This window comes from Euleptes europaea, chromosome 2, assembly GCF_029931775.1.
Source record: "Euleptes europaea isolate rEulEur1 chromosome 2, rEulEur1.hap1, whole genome shotgun sequence".
NCBI lineage: Eukaryota > Metazoa > Chordata > Lepidosauria > Squamata > Sphaerodactylidae > Euleptes > Euleptes europaea.
In genome coordinates this window covers 81,422,297-81,450,288 of record NC_079313.1, presented here as the reverse complement: position 1 = coordinate 81,450,288, position 27,992 = coordinate 81,422,297, and the positions used below count along the sequence as shown (strand labels likewise).

The following is a 27,992-nucleotide window of genomic DNA, read 5'->3' as shown; positions in this document are numbered from 1 at the left end:
CTCTTTTTGCTTTAGTGACTTTTGTTTTCTCCGTTGGCTCTGCTTAGCAGAACAGTGAAGCTAACTGGAAGTCTTTCCTAATAGAAGAAGACAACAGGAGAAAAAGTATTTTGAGGAAAGAAATCAAATTAAATTTTGATTCCAAAACAGAACAGGTTGAGTGAAAGATGCTACCTGATAAAGGTGTTGCAATAATCTCTTTCAACTTTAGCGCTCTGTAAAACTTTCAGAGTTCATTAACCAATACTAGTCTTGAGACTGTTCTGATTGCAACAGCATTTTGAGTGCAGAAAGCAACATCTCACATAATCTACTACCAGGTTGGTTTGTGACCTAGAGGTGATATTGTCCTGCATGAATATTCCACTGCTTTTCTAATTTTATTCACATTTTCAAATCTTGGGATGGCAGAGAAACCTATGCATGAATAATTATATCAATGCTGAGGCAATGCAAAAGAATTTTTTTGAACAAATAATATGTAAAACCCTGATACAAACGACAATGCCAAAAAGTTGTAAAGTATGAAAAATCATAATGATTTCTGTACAGTTCGTATCTATATATGTATCCTCATTCAGGTTAGGACTATCTCCTAGCTATCACAGAAATAACAGTTCTCTTGGCTAATGCTTTTATTTTGTAATACAAAGATTATAATGCCATCTGCTTGGAAGTTGGGAAGCTTGTCTTGGAATTCAGGATTCAGTTCATCATCCATTTCAGAAACACTTGCCAGGTTCTTGCACTAACAGAGTAAGCTTTTAATGAGTCTAAAGTTTAAGCAAAAATGTACTGCACTCTGAGGATACTGAGACTGCTTTAGAAACAAGTGAACTTTTACAAGAGCCGTAAGGATGACATTTGTAAGCATGGAATACGGAAATAAACTAGAGTGCAAGATCAGTCGCGAGGGTCTCTCTGTTCAAAACGTAGAGAGCAGCCTTTGCGTAGCCCACTGAATAAAAGGCTTCAGAGAGTTTTTTCTCACGTGGGAAGGTTACTTACCACGTATAACTTAACCTTTTAATATTCCTTAGAATGAAAATTACCTGTTTGAAAAGCTGAAGTCTTAGAAGAGACCACAGTCCTTGAGATTTTCTTTGATGATGACATCCGTCACTGCATCAAATACAAATTTGACGTTCTGTGTGTCTGTGGCACAGGTCATATGACTGTAGATTTCTTTCACATCTTTTCTCATGTTCAGGTCAAGGAACTGATGCTTGATGTAGTTGCCTGCATCGTCATATGTATTGGGGCCTGTTTGCGGAAGGAAAACAAGGGAAACTATAAACATGATGTTACTGAGAGATATAAACTTATTTCAGATCCCATGAGTTTCTCCATGCCCTGGTGAATAAACACCTAAATCTGAGCCTTTTAGGGCATAAGAGTAAAATAGGGGGCTTGCGAAGGGCATTTCATTCCCCTTTCCTGAAAGCCCCCATAGCCTCTCCCCTTTTCCTGTTACATTCTCTCCTTCCCACTACCAACCAACCCCTTTATCTGCCCCTACAGTTTTCCTCCTGTCCCCCTGCCAGCCACTTCCCCAGGAACAGTCTGGCCAAGTTGTATGGGACTAGACGGCGGGGGGGGGGGGGACCTATAGGGACTTGCAGGGAAACACCTTACTTTCTCCTGTATTCCCCTTTTCAAACTATTTCTTGCAGCCCCCCTGTCAGCTTTTTAAAAGGTTTTAAGATACCACTTACGGCAATTTAGGTGCAGCAAGTAGTTTTATAATCAGAGGACTATGTTCCTTCATGAATTATGTGTATACTTGGAGTTTTGTTTCAAATTATTGTCAGATCTAGAGCGGCATTTCCATGGAAGCATATGACTTCCTTGATTTCCCCTCCTGTGGCAGCCTAAAATGCATACCTCCCACCCACCCCCCGCACACACTTTTGCACCTGGAGAAGGGATGGTTGGCACAATTTTGAGAAAACAAATAGACCTATTTCTCACACACTTTCCTTGCATTTTGTAGTTGTAGAGAGAAGGATGTCAATGAGTATATGATAAATATACGCATTTGATGTATGCTGGTGTTCATCATGTATATGGGCTTGATTCCAATGAACAGAAGGGGTGCAGCTCTGCTGACAAAAGAAGGAGGAGTGGGGGCTTCGCCTGCTTTCTCTTCGAGCAGCCCCTGAGCCACATAGCTCTTTGTCCCAGTTGGCTGTCCTGAGCCTCAGGGTAATCTTTCTGATGCCGAAAGGTCATTCTGTTGGTCATGCATTGGCTAGAGCCAGTGTGGTCTCTACACCACTGTTCAGTCATGTAAGGAACATGTGCGAAGGGGCTCCTGACTAATAATTTTGGCTTCCATGAAATTGAAGAAAGTTTTGATCAACTCACCATCGTAATCTGGGAAACAAATGTTGAGATGTACTTTCTTGATCTTTTGCTCAAAGAGGTCCTTCTTGTTCAGGAAGAGAATAATGGAGGTGGCAGCAAAGAACTTGTGATTGCATATGCTGTTGAACAGATGCAGAGATTCATGCATGCGGTTCTAGAAGAGAGAGGAGAGAGACCAAGCCCTTTTGAAAACATGGAACAGGGCAGGTAAGACTGCTGAAATGGGTATAGTGCCCTCCCCCAAGGGGCTCTTGCCCCTGTGGCTATGACACCCAGATGCAGCCCCCAGCTTTGTGGGATCATCTTGCAGAAGAGCAGCTCCCATGCAGCTGGAGGTACATCTAAAGGGAGTCTCAGGTAACCTTGAATGGGTGATTGGCACACCTGACTGTGTAAACATCCCTCTGAGGTAGGACAGGTTGAAAGAGGGTGATGCCCAAGGTCACCCAGTATGTTTCATGGCAAGTGATGATTTGAACATGGTTCTCCCTGGTCCTAGTCCAACCAACAGATGCTTAAAAGAAAGCTTTCCTAAAAGGTAAAAGTCATAACCGGGGGCGTGAGGTGGCTAAAAAAATAGTAACAGCAAAGAAAGCTGATAGGAAGAAAGTAGATTCCTTTGAAATTTATTGGAGGATAGTGTTATGGATACCGTGGACTGCCAGAAAAAATATATCAGTGGGTTATAGATCAAGCCTGAACTGACCCGAGAAGCAAAAATGACTAAACTGAGGCTGTTGTACTTTGGTCACATTATGAGAAGACAAGGGTCACTAGAAAAGACAATCATGCTAGGAAAAGTTGAAGGCAGCAGGAAAAGAGGAAGACCCAACAAGAGATGGATTGACTCTATAAAGGAGGCCACGGCCCTCAATTTGCAAGACCTGAGCAAGGCTGTTCATTGATTCATAGGGTCACCATGAGTTGGAGGCGACTTGGTGGTGTTTAACACACACAACCAGAGATAAGACTTGGTATGGTGTAATAAGTCCAATCCAAAAATGCTCTTTCACAAATCGAAGACACGTATGATGGCATTGCATGGAGGTCCACTATTTCGTTGGGTTTTCCACTCAAACCACACCTCCCTGCACTGCATGCTATGTGGCTCTAAGGTAGAAGGTGCTGTAAAATAACTCGTGAAATGTTTTTGTGGCTCTCCACTTGTTTTTGCAACCTGAGCAAATATTTACCAGAGCAATTTGGCTCTACTGTTGATATGCATTGTGGCTTTCCATACTCTGGGAGTCTAATTACAATGGCTTTTGATCAAATAGCATGACAATGATGAAGCTGCTTGCCATTTCTACCCCAAGCAGTCTTTTAGTTTAGGTAGGACACATGCAAATGTCCAAGGAAAGTTTAAATGCATTCCTCAGGATCAAAGAGCAGACTAGAAGCTTGGGGCTAAATCTACAGCTATCTCAAATCTAGGTCCAGTGTCCTACCACCATCCAGCGCATCGCAGTCTTAACCAACATTTTAATGCCTGTGATGCTACTGCATAGCTGAAAGGATTGGCCCTAGAAAGTGCTGCTCTGCAAGGTTTTCTCTATTTCATGATCAGGGTAAGAGTTTGATAGCAAATTCTGCTTACTCCCTCCCCTACAAGGATCTCTTTTAAAAAGACACTCACAAGTCACATTTTAGTGGAATCTCCCAAGTACCTCCCCATTTCCATCTTCTGCAAGTATGTGGTTTTGCTTGTTTATGCTCAGACTACAGTTGCTTTTATTTGACTAGGAGAAAGCAGCTGACAGTTTTCTGCCAAATCATCTTCCCCTTCCTCTATTCTCTCATTTTGTTGCTGTTGCTTCAGAGGCTGCAATCAGGTGAGGAAGTTCAAGCTTGGCATTTAAAATATTCTGTACAGTTAGGTATGTTGTTATGACCCCCCCCCCTTTTAATAGGATTTCTAAGGGAAGATGGTAGAAGATATAATGAAAAATACTTGTCAGAATAGAAGAAGAGCCCTGCTGGATCAGACTAGTCGTCCATCTAGTCCAGCATCCTGCTTCACCTCGTGGCTGACCAGTTGCCCTAGAGGACCAACCCACAGGGTATAGAGGCCAAGGCCTTCCCCTGATGTTGCCTCCTAGCTCTGGTGTTCAGAGGCTGTGTGCAGCTGGAGATTCCAACATGGTGTCGAGGTTTAGAGCGGTGGACTCTGATCTGCAGAACCGGGTTTGATTTCCCACTCCTCCACATGAGCGGCAGAGGATAATCTGGTGAACTGGATTTGTTTCCCCGCTCTTACACATGAATTCAGCTGGGTGACTTTGGGCTAGTCACACTCTCTGCCCCACCTACCTCACAGGGTATCTGTTGTGGGGAGGGGAAGGGAAGGTGATTGTAAGCCGGTTTGATTCTTCCTTAAGTGGTAGAGAAAGTCGGCATATACAAACTCTTCTTCTTCCCTTGAGTCACAATGGCTAGCAGCCACTGATAGACCTATCTCCCATGAATCTGTCTAATTCCCCTCTTTAAGCCATCTATGCTCATAATTATCATGGTGTCCTCTGGAAGGGAACTGTAGCTTTCTTCCTACAAACAGCTGCTCAGTAGGAACTTTCTTTGAGAACAGGTCATCCAGACCAGTATTGCTTTAGAGCTGAATTGCAGCGTTGTGCCATGTACTCAAGTTTTTTTTTTCTGTTTTCATTCTTGCATCTACAGGAAAGATAAAATTTGCCATTAAGGAATCACATCCAAGGGTGTGAGGCATGCAGACCTTGTAACAGGGGAGAAGCATTCCCCACCCACACTTCCCCTTTATAATCATCAGTGTCTTGCTGGCTCTCTGCTTAAAAGAAACAGAGCAAATGTGTTTCCCACTCAAAGCTCCAGGATGTCTTGAGCAAAAGCCGGATTAGAATGATTATTATTCCTGTGTTTTTAAGAGCCCCATTGATTTTGATGTCATTCTTGACGTAAGCTGATGCAATTCTCCCCTATCCTTACATGCAAGTGAAGGGCTGGAATTAACTGGTTCTTAGATGTTGCTATGCTTTGCAAATTTATCCTAGCTCCAAATTCTAACTGCTTGCAGAGGGACATCCATTTTCAGACCAGGGTTAAGCTAGGGTCAAGCAACTATTGTTTTGCTTCCTGGGAGCAGCACAGACAAACTGCGTCAGAGCAGCACAAACAAATCACGAAGTGCCCTGAGGGTACACACTCTTATTTCCCTCTCCCACTACCTGGGAGCACAACTTCCAGTAGGCTGTGTGAGATTCTGGCTTTAGCCCATCAGTATTTATTGGGGAGGGAATCTGGTTGATATATATATGCCTCTGTGTTTGGTGCAAGATTTGTTCCTACTGAGTTTTAATATGAGGATTTGCAAGGCAGAGGCAGACGCATTTGGAAGTGGGCCAATCTTTGATCCCATAGAATTTGAGCTATAATCATACCACTTCATCATCTTCTACCAACACCATGTCATAAGCACTGAGAGCCCCGCAGAAAATGATGCAGGTCACTCCTTCGAAGCAGTGGATCCATTTCTTGCGCTCCGATCTCTGTCCACCCACATCAAACATCCTGCGGAAGGAAAAACGTTATTTGTGGCATGCATTTAGTACTATCCAACTCACACAACAGAGGGGCAGCATGGTTCCTTAGCAGGGTAGTTTAAGTGAACAGGTAATCCTGAAACCCAAATCAGAAGCACATCCATCATGATTGTTAACAGATGCCTCATGCAGCTTTTTGGATGAGAGCATGAAGATTACAGCATCAAATGTGAAATTCACACAGGTTTGTTGCGGTGAAAATTGGCCAGAACAACTGGCATAGTTCTGATTAGCTAGAGAACAAGGGGGAAGAGCTTTGCTCACCTGAAGTTAAGGTCTTTGACAGAGAATCTTGTCTCTATGATACCTGTGGTCTTAACTCGTGATCGCAGTACATCTTGTTCAGTGGGGAGGTAATGGGGAGCTGTGATCCTGTCCAGTTCATTCAGGTAGCTGAAGAAGAAAATAGAGCAGTCTGTCAAACTCTGCAGCACATTTTAAAATGTTCTCTAATAGTTGCTCACCCTCCCAACAACTCTGCAAGATAGTTTTTTAAAAAAATTATAGGTAGGGAGCACAGTGGGTAAATTATGCCCAAAATCAATTACAGTGCAATCCTGAGGACATCTTCCTTGCAGTAAGCCCTGATTCTGGGTAGATCTGCTTAGGACTGCTCTGTCAGTCTTTATGCCTAAAATGGGATTTGAACCCATATTTCCCTGCTCCAAGCCATTGCATCACTTTGGCTGAATATAATCTAAAGAAACTTAGAGCTAAATAGCTGGAAGCACTGGTTGCTGTGCAGCCATGCAGAGATCCACTTGAGAGCAGCTGGAAATGAGATCAAATCATCGCTCTGCAAAAATGGAAATTAATGGGGGAAAGAATGTGGCATCAATCATAATCAACTATTTGCTAATTCACTGTATTTTCAAATATCTCTGCATTTCTGGCTAGATGAAACCTTGGGTTGTGCCCCACTGTTTGTCCCATTTGATTGGGTCTATTTACAGTTGCAGCTGAGTACTTCTGTCCAAACACATGCAAGTCCTTTCAGTGGATTCAGTAAGACCCTATATGTATGCTCCAAACCTTTAATGACTATGTTTAGCAAAATGTCAAGGAGCTTGGTCAATTGAGTTACTGCAAAACAAAAGAAAGCTATATGGTCTACCGGGGCTTTCGCTAGCACAGCTGACACCCAAGTCCTCCAAACCCCCATTCTAAGAATCCTGAAGTCAGTGTGCTGCTGGAAGTACTAACACGTGAACACGTGAAGCTGCCTTATACTGAATCAGACACTTGGTCCATCAGAGTCAGTATTGTCTACTCGGACCGGCAGCTCCTCTCCAGGGTCTCAGGCAGAAGTCTTTCATATCACCTACTTGCCTAGTCCCTTTAACTGGAGATGCCGGGGATTGAACCTGGGACCTTCTGCATGCCAAGCAGGTGATCTACCACTGAGCCAAGGCCCCTCCCCCTATCCCAGGGGTCGGCAAACTCATTAGTCAAAAGAGCCAAATATCAACAGTACAACGATTGAGATTTCTTTTGAGAGCCAAATTTCTTAAACTATATAGGTAGGTACACTTTATTAACTTAATAAACTTTAATTAAAGTTTTAAGTCTTAATTAAACTATAGGTACACTGAATAAAACTTGATATCATACTTAATAGTGATCTTATTTATTGATAAAAATTAAATTGTAAGTCCCTGCCATTTCCCCCTCCCCGTCTAGTCCTCGTCTGGAGGCCTGGTCTACCGCCATACAAGCCTATTGGTAGACCTGGCCTCCGGCTGAGTCCCATTGGGAGGCCAGGTCTACCCATTGGCTTTCTTGGCAGTAGACCTGGCCTCCAGAGGCCCAAAGAAGCCAATTGGTAGACCTGGCCTCTGAAGGGGGACTTTTTCCCCTCCTCGGAGTCCAGGTCTACCGCCAAGAAAGCCAGTGGGTAGATATGGCCTCCCAATGGGACTCAGCCGGAGGCCAGGTCTACCAAAGGAAGCCCGCCCCGCCCAACAGCTGATAGGTGGGGGGGGGGGCCAGGAACCGCCGAGCCGCCCGCCCAGCAATTGCGTGGCTAGAGGGGAGGGGAGGCTTTAGCCTCCCAACCATTGAGGGCAAGGGAAAGGGGGACCCGGCCATTCTCCACAGCGGGGGGGGGGGGAGAGACAGCGCGCCCGCTCACCCGCTCTCTCAGGCGCGCCGGCTCCGCAGCCCAGCTGCTGGTGCGAGCGGGCGCAAGAGCAGGGGCTCCGAACCAAGTTCGGAGAGCTGCACTCAACGGACCAAAGAGCCGCATGTGGCTCTGGAGCCGCAGTTTTGAGACCCCTGCCCTATCCTATGGCTGTCCTGTGGCCACAGTGAGGAAAAAGCAACAGAAACATCCCTCAGAAAGCTGTGACAGCATAGTGATCATAGCAGGTCAGCATAGCACCATAGCAAGCCTGCCAGCAAATTTTGGAGCAGTCTGCTACCACAGCCTCCATGAGTGAATGGTCCAGGCTGAACCAACCAATGTGGGACAACGTGGCCATGGCCCCCTAGTGTCAAACAGTTGCCACCCATATGTGGACTACACTGAAGGAAGGAACACAGGTCCCCCATATGGCGCACTTTGGCACCACATACGCCATTGAGCTCTGTGGGTGTAAGTTTGAGTCCCCATGTGCATCTGAGATCCCTTTTGCTAGGTGGACAGGAAGGGGAGGATACACAACCACTTCAGTACAGGCAACCATGATGGCCCACCCAAGACCCCTCCTGCCAAGGGTTCAGATTCTGGCCAGGATGAGATGTGGGAGAACCAGTCTTTTGCCAGACAAGAGGAATGAGGACATCAGGGCAGCAATGAGGGAATACACAACTGCACCCTCACCAACAGCAATTCCATCACCACCATCCTGCAGCTCACTTGGAAAAGGTATCCATGTGGCAAATAGTTGAGGGTTTGATTCCTGGTGAGGGAGCTGCTGGCCAGAAGGCAAAGTTCACCTTTTGCCCAGCAGCAGGTTGGAGATGCTGGCTCAAACTCACTTAAGAGCACTTTGCTTTCCAGACACATGGGAACAATGAGACACAATATGAGGAATTAGGCATCTCTGATGTCAACACAACTCAAGTGAAGCAGGGCAAGGGAAGACTGCAGAGACAGGCATAGTGCAATGGAAAAATACTGGCATAGCATACCCAAGGCCCCCAGTTCAGTTCCCACACGAGGAGAGCCCTGCAGAAGTCCAGCTGGACTCTTAGTCACATCATGTGAGATTTGGTCCCATCAAACATCGGGGGCGGGGATTGGCTCGCTCATGCTGATTGGCTGCTCCACATGTCCATCATTTTGTCCATCAAGACCCTAGGCACCATCTCCCTCCTGTGCTCAGTGGTCATTGCCTGCTTCCCCCTTGCTCCAATAACCATTGTGTTTGGTCCACCCCCACACCACCCCTTAATGGCTTCTCAGATACCAGCAGAGCAATGGGGCAGCATGCAACCTGAAGACCCTTTTCCTCCCTCTTGCAAGAGCATATCCATTCTGTGCCCACTTGGACCACCACCTTGGCCCCCTCCCGGCATGAGGTCCAAGCTGAAGGCAGCTGAGGTTAGGAATGGGCAGGGGGTGGGAACCAAGCCCAATCTGTTGAAACCCAATTAAACAGACACAGCTGAAGAGCAGTTTATGCATTTATTGAACAGCACGAGGAACACTGAAACAAGTCAGAGGACTGGGGCTGCCATCCCTCTCCTCCTAGAAAAGGCTTCTGTGCCTTTGCAAGTTTCACAACAGACCACAGAATCACAGGTAAAGCTGTCTCCATCACTTCATGCCATGAGTGGGGAAACTCTGCCAGTCAAGCAGGAGCTAAGCTGGAGCAAGAGAGTTGGCAACCCACGCCAGAGCAGCCAAATCCCATCACTGCAGTGGTCAGTCAAGCCGTTGCCTTGGCAGATGGTTGGCATCATGCTGTCCTGTGCCCTGTTGGGTGGCTGCCTGCACAGGTTCCAAACAGACAGAAGGAGAGCAATGAGAAAATGTTCCACAGAAACAGGAAGAGCTCCAACAGTCTGCATGTGGTGCTCTAGCGTTTTCACAGCTCCACCCTCCCTTCATTGGAGAGGATGCCCACCTAGTGGGCTGCCCCTGGTGAGGTACACAGAGTTACCATTGAGCCAACACATACCCGTTCCTTGTAGGGAACTGCAGGGGAACTGAGTTTGTCCTGTCTGCTGAGGCTGCTCCACAGAACTCGGAACCTGCAAAACAATTGGCATCGTAGGTGCTTGGTCAGCAGCAGCACAGATTAGAGCACAGCGGCTGGTAGTCACCAGCCTCCACTTGCAGGGATGTGGGGGGGGGGGACTCTAACATGGTATCATGCTGGAAGCACAGTACTGGAGCACATCTGCACACACACACCCCTCAACACTGCACATAGTTACTGCTACCCACAGTAACAGGAGTCAGGCTTGTTACACAGTGTAGGTATAGAGTGGGGAGAGGAAAATGGTTGCCGCAGTCCCAGTTTAAGGCAGGGGCTCCCCCTTGCTTACCTGTGTTGTGAGTGTATTGTCCTCGCACATGCACACCCATGGGGGAGAGCAGGGTTTCCCCTTTGGTGTCTGTATCCTGAGCAGGAGGAGTACCTGTAAGGGTTCTGAACAGAGCAGTGTTAGGCAAATGCAACAACATTTGTTCTGCCCATTGGCTGTTTGTGCTCAGTGTGCCTTTGTTTGGCAAAATGCCTCTTCTGTGAGGTTCCTACCACCAAAGTCCCCCTATTTGTGATCTAAGTGTACACACCATGGGCCAGACTGATGTAACCCCACGTAACACATTCTAAACTCTGAGCTGTGGGTGGCTCAGCTGGGGGTTTATATAGTGCTTGTGAGGGCCATGATTGGCCGCTTTGAAGGACTGCAATTGGCTGTGGGCTTAGTTGGCATCTTAAGCTACACTGGTGTGTGTGTTTTCCTTGCATAGGCCACTCTGGGATGTTTTTGAGTTGTGCTAGGATTTTCAGTGGCATAGCATTGTGCCAGCATTGGGGGTGTGCCCACGGCTGGAAAGGATGGTAACTCTGCTCATGGCATGCCCCTAATGGCTGCCTAATTCTACATGGTGTAGCAATTATACCAGTGGGGTGCCAGCATGATGACAGTATAGCAGGGGGTACACTGCTGGGCTGTTGCCAGGATACACCAGCTAGGGCTTGGTTGCCCTTCTGAGTCAGAGTTTAGGATGGGGGTTCTACGTTTCCTTTGAAAACTGATGCATTATGAGCTTCTTACTTAAGGTTTCTAGCTTATGAAAGCTTGTGCCATAATACATGTGTTTATCTTTAAGGCGCCAGAAGAAGGTTGGGTGCAACTGACCATTTCTCCTCTGGAATGTTGCTGGATTTTGACCTTGTGACACAGAAGTGTACAGAAGAGATTATAACATATTTGGCTGATGAGGGAAGGATGTATGTGCAAGCATTAAAACAGCATGACCTGCAGAGGGTTAAAAATATGCAGAAGGCCACTTGTTTATACCCTAACACCAATTACACAGTCCATACCGAATGGAGTGCAGGATATGTGAGTCCCATTGGAGAAGCTATTTTTTTGGATATTGTTTCAGTTTAGCAAGCATTCTCTCTATGTTATACTCCAACTATATCTCCCCCCTTTTAACATACAAATCTAATGCCTGTGTCTGACATAATGCCTTTTCTACTAAGCGACAGGGATCCCAAGGCTACATTGTCAGTGGCAAGATTTGTTTCAGTCCTTATATCCCTCAAACACTAGATATATGCTGCTCAAGATCAATGGATCAAGGAGCTTCTAAGGGATAAAAGGAATGTTATACTCTAACAAGATGCATCAGCCTTGCTCTTTTTCTATCAGCCTAAATCCATTGAAGGACAATGTGTTCTCTGGGCTGTGAAGTCATTCAAAAGCATTCACTGACATAAGAGTCTCTGTTCTGTACCTATTCAAAAATGTTAAGCTGCCTCCCTCCCTATGTTCTCTTGCCTAGCACACTGAAAACTAGAACTTCTACCCCCTGTGTGTTTAGTTCACTTCCTAACCATCTCACCTTGATCACTTGGGGGTGGCAACAATTTAAAAAGTATGTAAGATATCTACTGAAACTGAGACTAAAACAGCACTCTTGCTGACAGTGAAAAGATGCACCTTCAGAAGTTGCTCTGGAAAGATGTCTGGACTTAGCATTCCCTAACCTAAAGGAGTTCAACAGTTGAAAGACGGACTTCGAGTATCTGCAGGCCCTTGTAATAATTCAGCACTTAGATTGTGTAATAATGAATGTTTTGGGCTGGATCTGCAAATCTGCTGGTCCGGTGAACATCTGTTTGCCCTTCAAGGAGATTTGGGTATGACAACACAATGGTAGAGCCATCAAGAGTGCTAGTACAGTAGACTGAAGCATTTCCGTATATTAGAACTATTGACACATCCATCCATTCTTTGCACTTCAAAAAAAGTATTTAGCATCAATGACAGAGCAAATATTTTGCTTACAGAAGGTCCCAGGTCCAGTCCCTAGCATCTCCAGCTAAAGGGTTTCATACAAGTTTGTCTGAGACCCTGAACAGCCATTGCTAGTTACAATAAACTAGATGGTTCAGCTATCTGACTTGGTGTAAGTCAAGGTCATATGAAATATGTAGTATGGACAGGGGATCCCCTCTCTCTCACACACATGGATGCTGCTTCCCAGTGGTGTAATCCCACAATATCGGACCCTGTGGACAGGACCAGTAGCTTCCGGTCAACCAGTCAGAAGTAGATCACACTGCTTGGGCCCTGTGAAAAGGTGGCCATAGTCTTGGAGAGTAGTGTGGGAATAAATGGCCTTTGGTCACGTGCCATTCCAGAGGCTGGCAGTACATCAAAAGACGGGGAAGTCTGAAAAAAGACAAATTTGTGCTGCTAAGCACTAAGCTGATGGCCTCTCTTGAACCTCATGGTCAAAATCCCTAAAGCTGCTGATTGTGCATTGTCTCTCCTCCACTCTCATGTTGATTTTTTTTTCAATTCAGCATCAGGGGGCAGACTTACTATGAAGCAGAGTCATTGAGCTGGTACTCCGCTGCCCGGTCAAAGCAGGCCTGAACACCTGAATCTTTCCAGAGCCTCTTTATACATTCCACCAGCTCGGTGGGCATGGTTCCTTCTTCAATGGAGTCAGCCAAGTTGAACAGCAGTCGTCCATCATCCTGTAAAGAGACAGAGCATGGAAGACAGCCATGTTGCCTTGGGTACTTGAGGGATGGGATTCAAGGACTGAACCTCCTCTGTGATTGTCTCCTGTGCCACCAGGACTAGTTCTATCTTTTTCAGAAATGACGTTCATATCTCCCTCACATATTCCCCCTTGTGGACTAGCTGAAAGGGGCCTGTTTAAGTCATGGAAACCAGCAAGCTGAGAGAACCCCTAAGCGGGTTTACTCAGGTCTATTCAGTGAGGCTTACTCCCAGGAAAGTGCTCTTAGGATTGCACTGTAAATGCAGCAAAACAATGTACATAGAAAAAGCACACAAGGAAAATCAAATATCTAAAAGCTATAAGGAAGAGCTGTGTTAAATTAAGAGCAAAAACAATTGTTGAGGAAAGGGCAATAGGACCAAATTGCAGTAAATTGCCTCAGAGCTGGACATGAGGAAATTCCATTGGCTTGCCCTCTGAAGCTGTGAAGTCTCCTATAGTATGTTGAGAGTAGATGCTGACAATCATCTATTGTGAATGGTTTGAATCTAGAAATTTTTCCATAAGTATGCTTCTATGTTTCTACTGAAATGGGCACATCTTTGTGTGCTTCCATCTTGGCACAATCTTGGCATGGTCAACCACAACTTTCTAGGCATCTCTGCACCCCAAAGCACAGTTTGCTTGTAGCTTGGCACCTTTACACTTGCACTACACTGTGTCTTCTTACATGGGTGCTAAGTTCCCACTACTAATTTTCTCAGCTGTGCATGGCCTGGGTGCTCCTTCAGGTCTTGTCTGATATTGTGGTTTTTAATTAGTGAGCTCCTGTGAACCCATCTTCGCAAAAGGCTTTCTTTTACCACTAGATGGCAATGTACAATAGCTGCTTCAGCTTGAGAAATCCGGGAACTATCTTTGCTTTTAATCAGGCTACCAATTTAGGAAGAGCGCTCACTATATATTCCATTGCAATCACTGCTTTCCTGAGCCTCGCTAGCTGGATGCCAAGGTATTCCATCCTTCCAGTTACAGCTATCAGTTTCTGGAAATATCCCTTGGGCCTATAGATTGGAGGCTGTTATAGGTTTACTGGTGGCAATGACACTCTAGCAGAGAGGTTTATGTTTTTCATAAATATGGAAAGCAATATATTGGCCTTGAATGCGAGGGAGGAAACTTTAGTAGATACTTGTCCCTTGCTAACATTAAATCAGCTACAGTTTGCAGGGTCTGATCAGGACACGAGCATTTTTCGTTGTCTCTACAGAAGAATTAAACTGCTTTCAGAGTGCCAAATGCTTTACCCTTCACTTGCAGGTATCCCAATTGGACTAAGGAAAACATGTTGCAGTTGGGAATGGTAACACTCACCGCTCGGCCTGGTTCGCCATAATCCATCCCCAAAGTGATCATGGCTCTGATGATGGCCAGGATGGACTGTAGTATGTTGCCATATATGATATGTATGAACTCCATACATTCTTCTTTTGAGTAACCATCTTGATGGATAATCCTGTGGTAAAATAGGAGAATGTAGTGCCTTAGGAGAAATGTCACTATTGAGGGCCTATGCCAAACAGAACAAAGGGCTGTGTTCAAAAGGCAGTCAGGAATTAATTTTAACTTTCCCTCATTGCAGGAAATGACTGTCCCTCAAAAAGCTCTAAACTGCTCAGCTGGTCTACACTGTCATTTCAGAATGATGATTTTCCGTCCAATACCTTTTTTTTCCATGTCCCCCCACCCAATTTCTTTTCAGCACCCCTTGGGATGAATTGGTAGCCGCAAATAGCTTGCTTCAACAGTCTGCTTCTGGAACATGAAATTATCACAACTGAAAAGAGTAGATTTACAAGTCAAAACTGATCAGTCACTCAATAATTGGGAATCTCTTAACACTTAAGATCTGGGGTGTTAGTGATAGAAAGGGAAGTGCCCATTTCCCCAAAGAACTTGCGTTTTTCTGCTGATCATTTGGTATTTTCGATCTAATTTAATTACCATGGGAAGACCCAGCAGTAGTTACAAGCATTCCAGAGAAAACAGTGCTAAGGGTACAGTAAATTGTCCTGTCTCCATCTTTATCGTGCTTTCATCAGTTCATTGGGGCATGTATTTCAAAAGGGACTATGGCTCAGAAAGATATTGTTCTGCACTTGGCCAGCAGTCTAGATTTACAGTTTTATTCTGGGAGTTATTTCAATCATATGCGGAGGAATTACTGTTGTTCAGTCGATGCCTACTCTGTAGTATGGAAAAAGAAATTGTTCCTCATCCTGCCCAGAAGCACTTTATGGAAGCAAGCAGGTGCTCCTTGTTTTCCTAGCTTGGTTTAACTAAGTGCTATTTATATTTGTGTTTTAAACCTTCCGTAATCTGTTTAAGTTATTTGCCTTTGTCCACATCCTGTTGCCAGCAACACTGAAATGCTGCACTGGCCGGATGTAGGGCAGGCACCAAGAAAGAAAAGGCTGAAGAACGTCTGATTTTCCTGGGCTCTCGGGCTCTTTTCTGCAAGACGGTACTCACTTCATCTGTTTGACAATTGTGCTCTTGCCTGACTCGCCAGCACCTGGAAGAAATAAAAGGAAATCGATTTATGGCAGAATATTGAAAGAGGGAGAGAGAGACTGAGACCGACTGTTTTCTAACCAACAGACAAAAGGAACATTTTTACTAGATGATTGTATTTATTTTGCTTCTGGAATTCCTACTGATTATCAAGTTCACAGCAAAGAGCTGCTGTTGTGAGCGGCTTGCTGGTGGGCATAGTGTAAACTTGGAATTTCCTATAAAAAAGGAGCAGTAATCTTGCCTAAGCCGCCGCTTCTGATATTACAGCTCTGAAGCGAGCAAACCATTAGCATGGGCAGTCAACTGCTTGAGCAAGCAGAGCAGCTCTATCATTTGAACCAGCTCCTTTGGTGACGATTACTTGAAATTAAAACTATGTTGCAGGAGCTTTGAGGACTGCAAATGTTACTAAACTCACTAAATTAGTATCCTGTGGTTATGTCACATACAATCGGCCCTCTGAAAACTAAAGGTTGTAATCTTGTCCCCATAACTCAGAGCTTTCGTTTGATAATCCAGAATTATTGGATGGGATTCCACCTAACATTTCTGTGTGCACAATGTGGGGCAATTTTTCCCAGTTCCTACTGCAGACTTCTGACTCCCCATAGATACTCCTGGGCCTCCCCCATCCCCTAGGAGCAAAGCAGCATTTCAGGCATATTTTGTATTTGCAGCAGGAGGAGGGAAGTTCTGCTTCTACAGAGGGAAATTCTTCATCCATGAACATTTTGGGACACACCCAAATCACCGAAAGCAAGGAATGGGATGAGAATAGGGTTGCTGGGTCCCTCTTTGCTTCCAGTGGGAGGTTTTTGATGCAGAGCCTGAGGAGGGCGGGGTTTGGGGAGAGGAGGGACTTCAATGCCATAGACTCCAATTGCCGAAGTGGCCATTTTCTCCAGATGAACAGATCTCTATCGGCTGGAGATCAGTCATAATAGCAGGAGATCTCCAGCTAGTACCTGGAGGTTGGCTACCCTAGATGAGAAGATAGGGGCCAAGATGCGGAGGGGAAAGGGTATGGTGAGGAATGGGAGTGTAGTTTGGCCAAGGTGAGGGTCCAAAGGTTGTGGAGCTCCTGGACCTGGGGCAGGAGACACAGAAACACCTTGCAATCCTCTGTCGCTCTCCATCTTGGGGCGAGGGGGCTTTCCTGGTTTTTAAATACAGCAATGGGGCAGTCCTTGGGTTCAAGCCTGCCTTCAAGCCCAAGCCCAGACAACAGTGAGGGTGAAGTCTTGCTTAGTGGTAAGAGCAGGTAAAACTGCCCATGTTTAGCAGTACTCTGTCATTATTTGTGTCTGCATGTTCCACAGCTACACCCTGCCACTAAAATTACTTCCCTTGCACTGGTAAGAACCTGGCTCAAATCAAGGCCTGTCTAGGTCTATGTGGCTTTAGTTCTAGTAAGCCTGGAGCTGGCTGCAAAACATGCTATTATGACAATATGCACTGCTGCCATTTAATTATCTGCCTCTCTACGTCATTCTTCTTAAGCAGGGTTGCCAGGTCCCTGTTTGCCACCGGCGGGAGATTTTGGGGGCGGATACTGAGGAGGGTGGGGTTTGGGGAGGGGAGGGACTTCAATGACATAGAGTTCAATTGCCAAAGCGGCCATTTTCCCCAGGTGAACTGATCTCTATCGGCTGGAGATCAGTTTTATTAGCAGATCTCCTGCTACTACCTGGCAGTTGGCAACCCTATTCTTAAGGGTTGCTTCCTATATCAGGCCCAGTCTACACAGAACTGTGTATAGCTAGGGTTGCCAGCTCCAGGTTGGGAAATATCTGGACATTTTGTGGGTGGAGCCTGAGGAGGGTGGGGTTTGGGGAGGAGAGGGACTTCAATGCCATTGAGTCCAATTGCCAAAGAGGCCATTTTCTCCAAGGGAACTGATCTCTGTTGCCTGGAGTTCAGTTGTAAGAGCGGGAGATCTCCAGCCACCACCTGGAGGTTGCCAACCTTACATATAGCACTTCAGATTACAGGTAATAGATCACGTTTTTAATGCTGCCCAGTGTAAGAAAAAAAAACCCTCATAAGCAGAAAAGTATCACTGTAGCACATCTCTCTTTTACTTGCATGGAGTTATTTTCTATGGGAGAGTGCTCAAAAATGGCATAAATCACCTGCACCCTAAAGTATTGTCTTTCTCTCTTCCACTTAATTCTGCTGCATTGCGTTCATTGACCAGACCGGGCCAAATGTCGGAGACTTATAGCATGCATGTATTAAAACCAGGTTGCCAACTCTGGATTGGGAAATCCCTGGAGATTTGGGGATGGAGCCTGGGGAGGGTGGGGTTTGGGGAGGGTAGACACCTCCTTGAGATGTAATGCCACAGTCCTATCTCCAAAGCAGTTATCCTCTCCAGGGGAACTGATCTCTGTACACCAGAGGTCAGTTGTAATTCTGCAAAATCTCCAGGCCACACCTGGAGGTTGGCAACCCTAGCTGAAGAAGTGACAAGTGAAGCAGCTACTTGCCTCTTTTTAAAACTTTTTATAAACCAGAATATAAAGAGCAAGAATTTGGGGGCAGGGATGTAACCCACACCCATACAAAGTATGGTGGGTACTCCTCTCATGCAAACCAGGCTCCAGTTTCATAGGCCTCCCTACAAGAAACACGTCTTTTATGGCCATTGTACCAAATGCTTTTTTCCCTATTGGCCAGAACAAGGAGTAGTAGGAATTCATTGTTTTTTAATGAGTACATAGGAAGTTCCACATCTTCCTGTGTTTTCTAACTATGAGGCCTACAAATGTTTAAAAACATTTTTCTTAGCCCAAATGTAGTCCAGACTCTATCTGAGCATCTTCTGGGCAGCCTAGACTTTGGCCCAAGTAGGGTTGCCAACTCCAGGTTAGGAAATACCTGGAGATTTTCAGGGTGGAGCCTGAGGAGGGTGGGGTTTGGGGAGGGGAGGGACTTCAGTGGGGTATAATGCCATAGAGTTCACCTTCCAAAGCAGCCATTTTCTCCAGGTGAACTGATCTCTATTGCCTGGAGATCAGTTGTAATAGTGGAAGATCTCCAGCCACTACCTGGAGGTTGGCAACCCCAACTTTGGATAATACTCAAATGTGTATGAATTATGAACTTGTGCCACTTTATTGGGTTGCTAACTCTGGGCTGGAAAATTCCTGGAGATTTTGGGGGTGGAGCCTGGGAAGGGTGGGGTTTGGGGAAAGGAAGGACAGCAAGCAGGGTTTAAGTCCACCCTCCAAAGCACCCATTTTCTGCTGGAGGACTGATCTCTGTTGGCTGGAGAAATGGTTGCCAACCTCCAGGTGGTGGTTGGAGATCTCCTGAGATTAAAACCAATTTCCAGGTGACAGAGATCAGTTCATATGGAGAAAATTAATGCTTTGGAAGGAGGAATCTATGGCACTGAAGTCCCTCCCGTCCCCAAACCCCCACCCTCCTCAAGCTCCACCACCAAATCTCCAAGTATTTTCCAAACTGGAGTTGGCAACCTTAGCTGGAGATGAATTGTAATTCTGGGACATCTCCAGCCACCACCTGGAGGCTGGCAGCTAACAAGCTTTTAACCTCAACCAGACTTTGTCAGATGCTGCCCACAATAGTTTATGCTAAGTTAAAAACTTGTTAGTTTTTAAGGCGCCACAGCAGTCCTGTTTCTTTAGTGCTGCAGCAGTGTGCTGGAATTACTACCATTGCTGCTCAACTGGAATGATTACTATGTGGTAACTTTACTGCCCCTTCTTCCTTCAGATGTCAAACCCTTTCTACCCTAAAATGGCGAATGAAACCGGGCCCTAGATGCTGGAAACATAGCTGTTCTCCATAAAGCAGGGCCATGGTCTCCATACTGACACACCCCTGATGATAGTTCAGTGTTAAATGCATTTTAATTATTGCTGGAAGGCTCAGTAGTATGTGAGCATCCTGAGGGGCACATTGGATGTGTAAAGTGCCATCAAGTCACAGCTGACATGGCAACTGGGGTTGCCAGGTCCCTCTTCTCCACCGGTGGGAGGTTTTGGGGGCGGAGCCTGAGGAGGGCGGGGTTTGTGGAGGGGAGGGACTTCAATGCCATAGAGTCCAATTGCCAAAGGTGAACTGATCTCTATCGGCTGGAGGTCAGTTGTAATAGCAGGAGATCTCCAGCTAGTATCTGGAGGTTGGCAACCCTAATGGCAACCCAGTAGGGTTTTCAAGGCAAGAGACTAAAAGAGGCGGTTTGCAGTTGCCTTCTATTCTGCGTAGCTACCCTGGTATTCCTTGGTGGCCTGCCATCCAAGTATGAGCCAGGGCCGACCCTGCTTAGCTTCTGAGATCCGATAAGATCAGGCTAGCCTGGGCCATCCAGGTCAGGGCAAAGGGCACACTAGAAGGACATTTAAATATTTAAAACATATCTCTTGCCTTTAGCTAAAAGCTCATAAGTTGGCTCATATAATTTAAAAAGTAAAAAACAAAAATTAAACTGGGGGGGGAGCACAAGTTAAGAGTGAACATCCACAGCAAAAAGCAAATCAATAAAACCTCTAACACTAAAACCAGGAAAGTAATACATAGCAAGTTAGCATAGAGAGTTGGGAGGGTTGTTTTTTTAAGGAGCTACTATTACTACTGTTATGACGACTGCCGCTTCAGCTGCTGCCACCACCTTTGTGAATATAAATTCTTTTGAAACGCGGTATTCTTTATATGGCTTTGCTGCTTGCCAGGAAGAGAACATGGACTATGCCGTTCCCGTCAGGAAAGAAGAACAGGAATTGCTGTGGGAGTCACTACGACATGCAGTCAAAAAAAGAAGCAACGCAATTACTAAGATTGTTGCCATGGGAATAGAAGTGGATACAGGACAGAGTATATTGTGTCTCCCCATGCTGGCCTTAGCATGCAGCCACACAGTCTCTTCCATGCAACAGACCCTTCTGTATCCACCCTTGTTTGTTTTAATACTTGGGTGTTGTGTTTCCGAAGCTCCTCAAGTTTCCTCCTACACTGATCCTTTCTCTCAGTACTGTGTATCAGCTGTTTAGGGGACAAGAGTGATATGGATTTAATGTTCTTGGTGTTAGAGCCCACACTTTGCTGGATTTGTTGGTTTGCTTTTTTTACAATAGGGAAAAGGGCCTGACTAGATCCACCTGGCCTCCCTTCGGTTATTGTTTATCCCTCAAATTGACATCTTCTTGTGTTGCTTCCCGTTTTACCCCAAAAAGTAGGGTGAAGACAGCAAGTCAGTTGCACTTGAGAGTGTTAAGTGAACTGTGATTGCAGGACTGTCATGAGCACCTATTGGACAGTGCCTGCGGTGTCATCACTAGTGACAAGCAACTTGACTACCTTATGGGTACCATTTCAGGCTTGGGGAGAGGCCAAGATTCACAGAGGGGTTAAAAGACCAACTCTGAAAGTCTAATCTTCCCCCTTCCAAAAAGTAGTAAAGTTAAAGGCCTTTTATGCAGAGACGTTTCCCCACGGTCACCCCCACCAACTGCTTCGGGGCTTCTTTTTGATTATGCATGTCTTATCCACCAGTCAGAGGTCACCTCACCCTCCCAATGCATTTTGCCCACATTGTCCAGATTGTGGCTACAACAGCATCTGGAAAACACAGGCAAAATGCGTGGGGACAGCAAGGCGACCTCTGACCGGTGGGAAAGGCATGCATAATCAAAAGGAGTCCCTGAAGCAGTTGGTGGGAGTGACCGCGGGGAAACGTCCCTGCATAAAAGTCCCAAGACCATTGCTGGTTACATTTTTATATCCTATAGAAACCAAAGATATAGTCACTCCTCAGGTATTAGTTTGAAACATGGGAAATAATTACGTCTCATGCCTAAACGTCAACACTGTTCAGCACCTATCTCCCCCAAGTTTGTAACACTTGATTTACTCTTTAAAGTTTAATTTTATTTTATTAAATGTTTTACAGGACCAGTACCTTCCTGCTCAAGCAATTAAAGGGGGAGAGTGCTCAAATATCTCTTACAAATTGTAAACATGGCTACTCGTTCCACAACCCAGCAACCCCTTGCATTTTTATACATTTTTTTTACTTTAAAACTTAGCATAGTTCTCCTCTCCAGCATTAAAGTACACATTACCCATTACACTCCCTCATTTTTTTATTTTCAGCCCTTCTACAACACGAAGAGTGATGGGACTTTAGTGCTAGCAGGAGTATAGTCCATGGTCCGATCTCTTTGTGATCTTCTTTGAAAGTTAAAAGCAGCCATGGGGGGGGGGGGTCCATGAATGACTGGGGCCATGGCGCTGGGTGAGGTCCAACATAATCTCTTGCATCCATGGGATCATTTGTGGAATGGTTTCCACAGCTTGTTGGAGACCAACATGATTTTCAGGGTATGAGCTTCTGAGAATCAAAGCTTTTGGGGTGTAAGCTTTCGAGACTCAAAGTTGTATCTGACAAAGGGAGCTTTGACTCTCAAAAGCTTATACCCCCAAAATCAGGTTGGTCTCTAATTTGCTGCTGGACTCGAATCTAGATGATCTATCCAGGAATCCCATTTCTTTAGCAAGTGGTATGGATCATACATTTGAATTAAGAGAGTTTCACTAACCTACAACAGTCATTCCCAAAACCATCCCACTGAAAAACAATACTAAAATAGGACAAGAACAAAATCAGCCCATCATAAGAACGGTCTAGGCTAGTTTTTCACTCTGTGAAGACTGAGCATTGCTAAGGAGCAAGTGTTAGTTTTTCTCAGCATAATTCAACCATGTCTACTTTTGCACCTCCAGTTTTACTGAGAACCAACTAAGCCAAGGCAATTTGAGACCAATGTGGGCCCTCAAGTATAGTGTTGGTGGCAATATTGAATGTTTCCTTTTCTAAAAATAAAAGTCTGCTTAAATACAACAGTATTCTCAGCATTTCCAAACTGATCCACACTTTAACTATGCTGGTGCCCTTCTTATTTTATACTAAAGCAACAAACATTCTAGGTACTCTAATTGTTCTCCACAAAGCTCTCAGCCTTTCTTAATTCTGCCTTCTTCTTTCCTTGCCCTTCAGTCTTCTTCAGCGGCCATGGTATGTTTCTTCATCTCATCACTTAAAGCTGCTTAACCCAAAACAGGAAGCTGCTTAGAGTTAGGGCTTTATCGCCCTGATCCCAACCTCCCTGCTGTCACCCCAATAAACCCTTGACATGTTGCACAGAGGTAGGTGAGTACATGCTACTTGCTGCATGACTGCTTGAACGACACATGTCCCTATTTGTTGGGAAAGCATTCTCTCAATAAGCTATTCTGTAAGAGGAAGTAGTGGCATAAGAAAGTGTCTCCATGCCCAAGGAGGCCTCCCGCAGCTCTCTGAATCATTGTGGTTTCCAATCCCTCAACCTTAGTGCTGTCGAATTAATGGGGAAGTAGTGGCAACATCCTTTCCTAGTGTAAGTAAAATGACAAGAGTGCTTCTGTTTTAGTTTTATCTCCAGAGCCAGGGTGGATGAACAGGCTTTCTGGCCTTGGCATTACCTCTTGGCATTCATTGGGCTGTAATTGGCTGGAAAGTTTTTGTTTTCGGACTGCAATGTAACAGAATCTTACAAGACGTTCCTTTTCCTTTGTCCAAGAATACAATGTGCATTACCATTAGCTTCTGCATCCCAGGATGTCCCCACTTGTTCCTGAAAGAATCCATTACAGAAATGTTTCCACCACAATGTCGAATACTGTCTGCAATGGTCTGGAACACTCTGCCACTTTCCCTGATGAAGGAAGCTTGTGTGTCAAATACCCTTTGCTCTACCCCTCTTCTTGTACAAACTTCTTGGAAACTTTGTCCTCACTAATTAATTTTCTAGATTAGTTAAAGGAAATTGAGGCCACCGTTTGATATCATCTAAATAATTTAATATGCGCTGGGGTAAGACACACAGGAGAACGCATGCTGATAACAAAGCTACATGTCCTGGTTTGTCTACAGAAGGCCAATAGCCATAAAAGCAGCAATGCTTCATGGCCAACTTTTGAAAAGCAGAAAAAGGACACCAGCTCACTCACCTATGTGGGCTAATGGTTAGAGTGTCAGACTAGGATTTGAGAGGTCCAGGTTCAAATACCCACTCAGTCATGAAGCTCATTGGATGACCTTGGACAAGTCACTCACCCTCTGTCTAATCTACCTCACAGGATAGTTGTGAAGATAAAGCGGAAGAGGTGAGAACTATGTATGCTCCCTGAAGGGTGGGATGCAAAGGCGACAGAGCCCTTCGCCACTGCATCTTCCAATGCTCTTCTTATGTTTTAGTTGCTAGTGATTAAAAGAGCAGATATGATGGAAGCCCCATAGGGGGACAAGCTCGAAACCCGGGACTCATTCCAGTTCATATTTGTTTAAGTGTACTTGAAATCAAGCAGTACATTTTCACTCAAATAATTCCACCAAGGACAACAACCTCCTATACAACATCAATGTAATGAATGACAGAAAAAGCTATCAATTTCTACTAATTGTTGTGAAATAATGGTCAGTTTTTGCTACACAGAATATTCTGCAGCCCCTACAAGGGGGAAAGAAAAGACCACAGTTAATGTCCTCCCCTTCTTGAACACCACGCAGGCTCAAGGATCTGGAAGGACTACTTCACTCATACAAACATTGCCTCCCTATCTCATGACCACCTCAGTCTCCTGAGTGTTCAAGTGGAATTGTAAACAAAGTCAGGTTATCACTTAAACAACAGAACCATTTGGCAGAACTATTTATGGATTCTTAAAGCCTTTATTTTGGGCATTTAGAATTTATTTTTATATTATTTCATTCTTATGTGGCAGAAGAAGAAACCATCTCAAGATAAAGTCCTCCCTTTCGTACCAAGAAGTCAACCCAAGAAGTCAACCACCTTTGCTTGTGAAATGAAATGTTTAGTGCTAAAGAGAGTTTTGCAGGTGAGCCATACCTTCGTTCTCCTTCAGGCATCATCCCTTTGCGGAATTGCTTAATCGCGTTTGACAATCATGGTGCCCCAGATTGCTTTTGCAGAAGAGAGTGTTTGTGACCTTTTGCTACACCCAATGAGCTAAAAGATCTGTGTCCTTGCTAATCGGCTGACTTAGGAAGCCATCAAGCTAATGAGAAACCATCTGGTGCTACTTAGGAAGAGAGACCTCAGCAAACAGTTTTTTAAAATGTTATTGTTCAATCCTTTGTAGGATTAAAAACAAACAAAAACAACCTTGCTCAATCTATTTCTTTTCTACTTCCTTTTTTTTGCCATCTACAAAGTTCTGTTGCTTGGCAGAAATATTAACCACCTTGTCTACTGACCATAGGCCACAGTCACCTTGGAAAACAACATACCGATACATAGACTCATTCAATCCATGTGTTTCATGGATAAATCAGAACTCAAAGCCCCTCACAGTTGTGGGGCTTTTTTTTTTTAACCGCTGGTACCCTACTGAGATTAAAATATTGTTCCATCCCATCCATTGTTGTTGGTCTAGAATAGCTAGGATCTCTTTTCAGGATTCTTCATGGGTATGTGTGAGTAATGAACAAATGAATGCAAGCGCAGACATCTTTTACCACTCATTTTGCTCATTAATGGTGACATCCTCTTGCAGTTCCCTCCCCTTGCAAGAGCCAAAGGTATTTCCCTAAGGGTAACTCGCCCTATGAAGCATACCTACCTAGCAGTAGCAGCTTGACTGTCTTTGCCTCCTGGTCTGCATCTTCTTGTAGCTTCTTTTCCAATTCCTTGGACCTCTTATCCTCAGCACTTGCTCCACTCCCCATTTCACCGTCTTTTTCGCTCTTATTCTTCTTTTCCCCCTCCTTTTCTTTCTTTCCTCTTCCTCCTCCGGTTTCTTTGGCTTCTCTAACTCCTTTGTTTGTTTCTTCCAGCTTTTCAGTTTGATTGGCTCACCCTTTCCTGGGTGGGCAGGATGACTGAGACCAAAATAATACTTCTATGCTGAATCCTCTCGTGTCATCAAGAAGGTGCTCCGAAGGGCTGCCTTCCCCAGAGCTCGGCCCATAAAGCCTGCTGGTGCAAGAGTGCTAAGAAGGTGGAAAGCCTTTCACCTTGCTCCTTGCTGTTCCTGCCCTTTCCCCCTTTAATTCTTCACGGATAACCCAATTTTGTTACGATGGATTGAGGACTTTTTTTATCTTACCATGTGACCTGGGAAATCCAATTATAAAGGCCCAAGATGGCAGAGATTAGCGACTGGCAAGCAAGAACATTGAGCTCAAATGGCGGAGGCGATGTGGTATGGTGAAGATGGTTATGTAACATGAGAATGAGTTGAAAACGGCCTTCCCGACCTACATACATAGCAAGGAATCCTAGTATTGACAATATTCTGAATGCTACCAGAAGCTCTAGTTCTGCTCCTCCTCCTCCTGTTCCTCTGGAGGCCTATTAGGGAATGCTTATAGCTGGTAGGGAAGGTTGTTTATGAACAAGTGTGTATGTTAGTCCTGTTTTTGGCAGCTGCAGTACAATAAACTGAGCAGTAAGTATCCCCCAACAGGTACAGTCTAGGGCCTATGCAGATGACATAAGTGCATTACACATAGAATTGGATGCAGTTATTTATGTTTCCTCACTACTCTTTCCCCCCATGAAGTCATAGAAAGATGTACCCTCTACCATTTCATAGACAAAAACAGGGACATGCAAATAACATTCCAATTCTCTCATATCAATAGGGTTGCCAACTGCCAGGTAGTAGCAGGAGATCTGCTAATTCAACTGATCTTCAGCTGATAGAGATCAGATCACCTGGAGAAAAATGGCCGCTTTGGCAATTGAACTCTATGGCATTGAAGTCCCTCCCCTCCCCAAATCCCGCCCTCTTCAGGCTCCACCCCCAAAATCTCCCGCCGGTTGAGAAGAGGGACCTGGCAAACCTACATATCAAGGATCATGGACTTGCTCTTACACATCGCTGGAGGTCCTGCTCCAGCACATGCTCTTTAGTAGCTGTTTTCCACTCATTTGAAAAGCCAGAAAGGAGTTTGTTCTTTTAGTCAAAGATTAACTAGAAAATCCTAATTGTCCTACAATAGGTTGTAAAGAGTTGAAAGTATACCTCAGTAGTGGCAGCGTCTGAAATGGCAGGCTGCACACTGCATGTTGCCTTTAGTGACCATGTGTGCACATTTCTATGCATGTGCGCCAAAGATGAGACACATCCAGTCTCCAGTCTGAGATTTAATGTATAGATTAAAAAGTGGGTACCTGTGTTGGTTCATTGCAAAATCCAAAATCCAAAGCCATGTAATACCATTTATGAAGATTGACCAGGTGGAGCGGGAAGACTAACCCACCCAGGGGGGATCTCCAGCCAATAGAGATCAGTTCACCTGGAAAAAATGGCCGCTTTGGCAATTGGACTCTGTGGCAGTGAAGTCCCTCCCCAAACCCCGCCCTCCTCAGACTCCACCCCAAAAACCTCCCACCGATGGTGAAGAAGGACCTGGCAACCCTAATTGGGTGCCTTATCCAGCAGTCTGCCAGCTTTGAGAGTGTGCTCCTGAAGATGGGTGACTGGGACAGGATAGATATCCTGCTGGTGTACACCCCAGCCATCTCTCTTTCTGAGCTAGCTGATCTGGTCTTGGGTGTGCTGTTGGAGACCCTAGGACTGGTGTTCCTGGGTGACTTTAACATCCATCTGAGGCCAGGCTGTCAGGAGTGGCCCAGGATGACCGAATGATGACACAAGTGATTACTGCCCCTGCACATTTGGTAGGGCACACACTGGATTTGGTCTATTACACTGGAGGTGGTGGTGGGGGGGTTTAAAGCTTACTCCCCTGTCATGGGCAGATCATTCATTACCTGATAGCGTTCAGACATTGCTTCCTCTTTCCTCCGTAGAGGTGCTGGACCCATTCAGATGGGCCACCCCAGTTACATCTAAACTGGACTATTGCAATGCGTTCTACTTGGGGCTACCTTTGAAGAGTGTTCAGAAGCTGTATCTAGTGCAGAATGCTGCAGCTAGACCGCCAGTCAGGGCCAGCTATCAGAAGCATATATCCCCAAAACTTCAGCAATTACACTGGCTACCAATCCACTTCCAAGCTCAATTCAAGTTGTTAGTTTTGCCCTTTAAAGCCCTATATGGCTTGGAACTGAGGTATCTGAAGCACCGTCTTCTTCCATACGTTCTTGCCTGGGAATTAAGATTGCAGGGAGATGCCCTCCTGATTGTCCCACCAATCAAAGATGGCCATTTGGTGGGTACACAAGAGAGGGACCTTTCCATGGCAGCCCCACAACTATGGAGCAACCTTCCCAGGGAGGTGCACCTCGCCCCATTGTCAAACTTCAGGAAGCAGT

At 45.2% G+C, this 27,992-nt stretch overlaps 1 protein-coding gene across 1 annotated transcript; it reads right to left on the bottom strand.

Moving 5' to 3' along the window:
- Positions 1-25,443, bottom strand: GNAT2 (G protein subunit alpha transducin 2). The gene is made up of 9 exons (XM_056867561.1): positions 25,330-25,443; positions 15,637-15,679; positions 14,479-14,620; positions 12,957-13,114; positions 6,207-6,335; positions 5,781-5,910; positions 2,368-2,521; positions 1,053-1,263; positions 1-77 (listed from the first exon to the last, which is right to left on the bottom strand). The coding sequence occupies exons 1-8, from the start codon at positions 25,433-25,435 to the stop codon at positions 1,073-1,075; spliced, it is 1,053 nt and encodes a 350-aa protein (XP_056723539.1). The 5' UTR covers positions 25,436-25,443; the 3' UTR covers positions 1-77; positions 1,053-1,072.
- Positions 25,444-27,992: the final 2,549 nt, after the last annotated feature.

What these genes read in the sequence shown, in the direction of transcription:
- GNAT2 (XM_056867561.1), bottom strand. Translation starts at nt 25,435, where the DNA reads ATGGGGAGTGGAGCAAGTGCTGAGGATAAGAGGTCCAAGGAATTGGAA. An exon ending in AGTCAAGCTGCTACTGCTAG is followed by an intron (nt 15,680 to 25,329) that starts GTAGGTATGCTT and finishes TATTTCTTCCAG; the next exon opens with GTGCTGGCGAGTCAGGCAAG. An exon ending in ATGGCGAACCAGGCCGAGCG is followed by an intron (nt 13,115 to 14,478) that starts GTGAGTGTTACC and finishes GTCTCTTTACAG; the next exon opens with GATGATGGACGACTGCTGTT.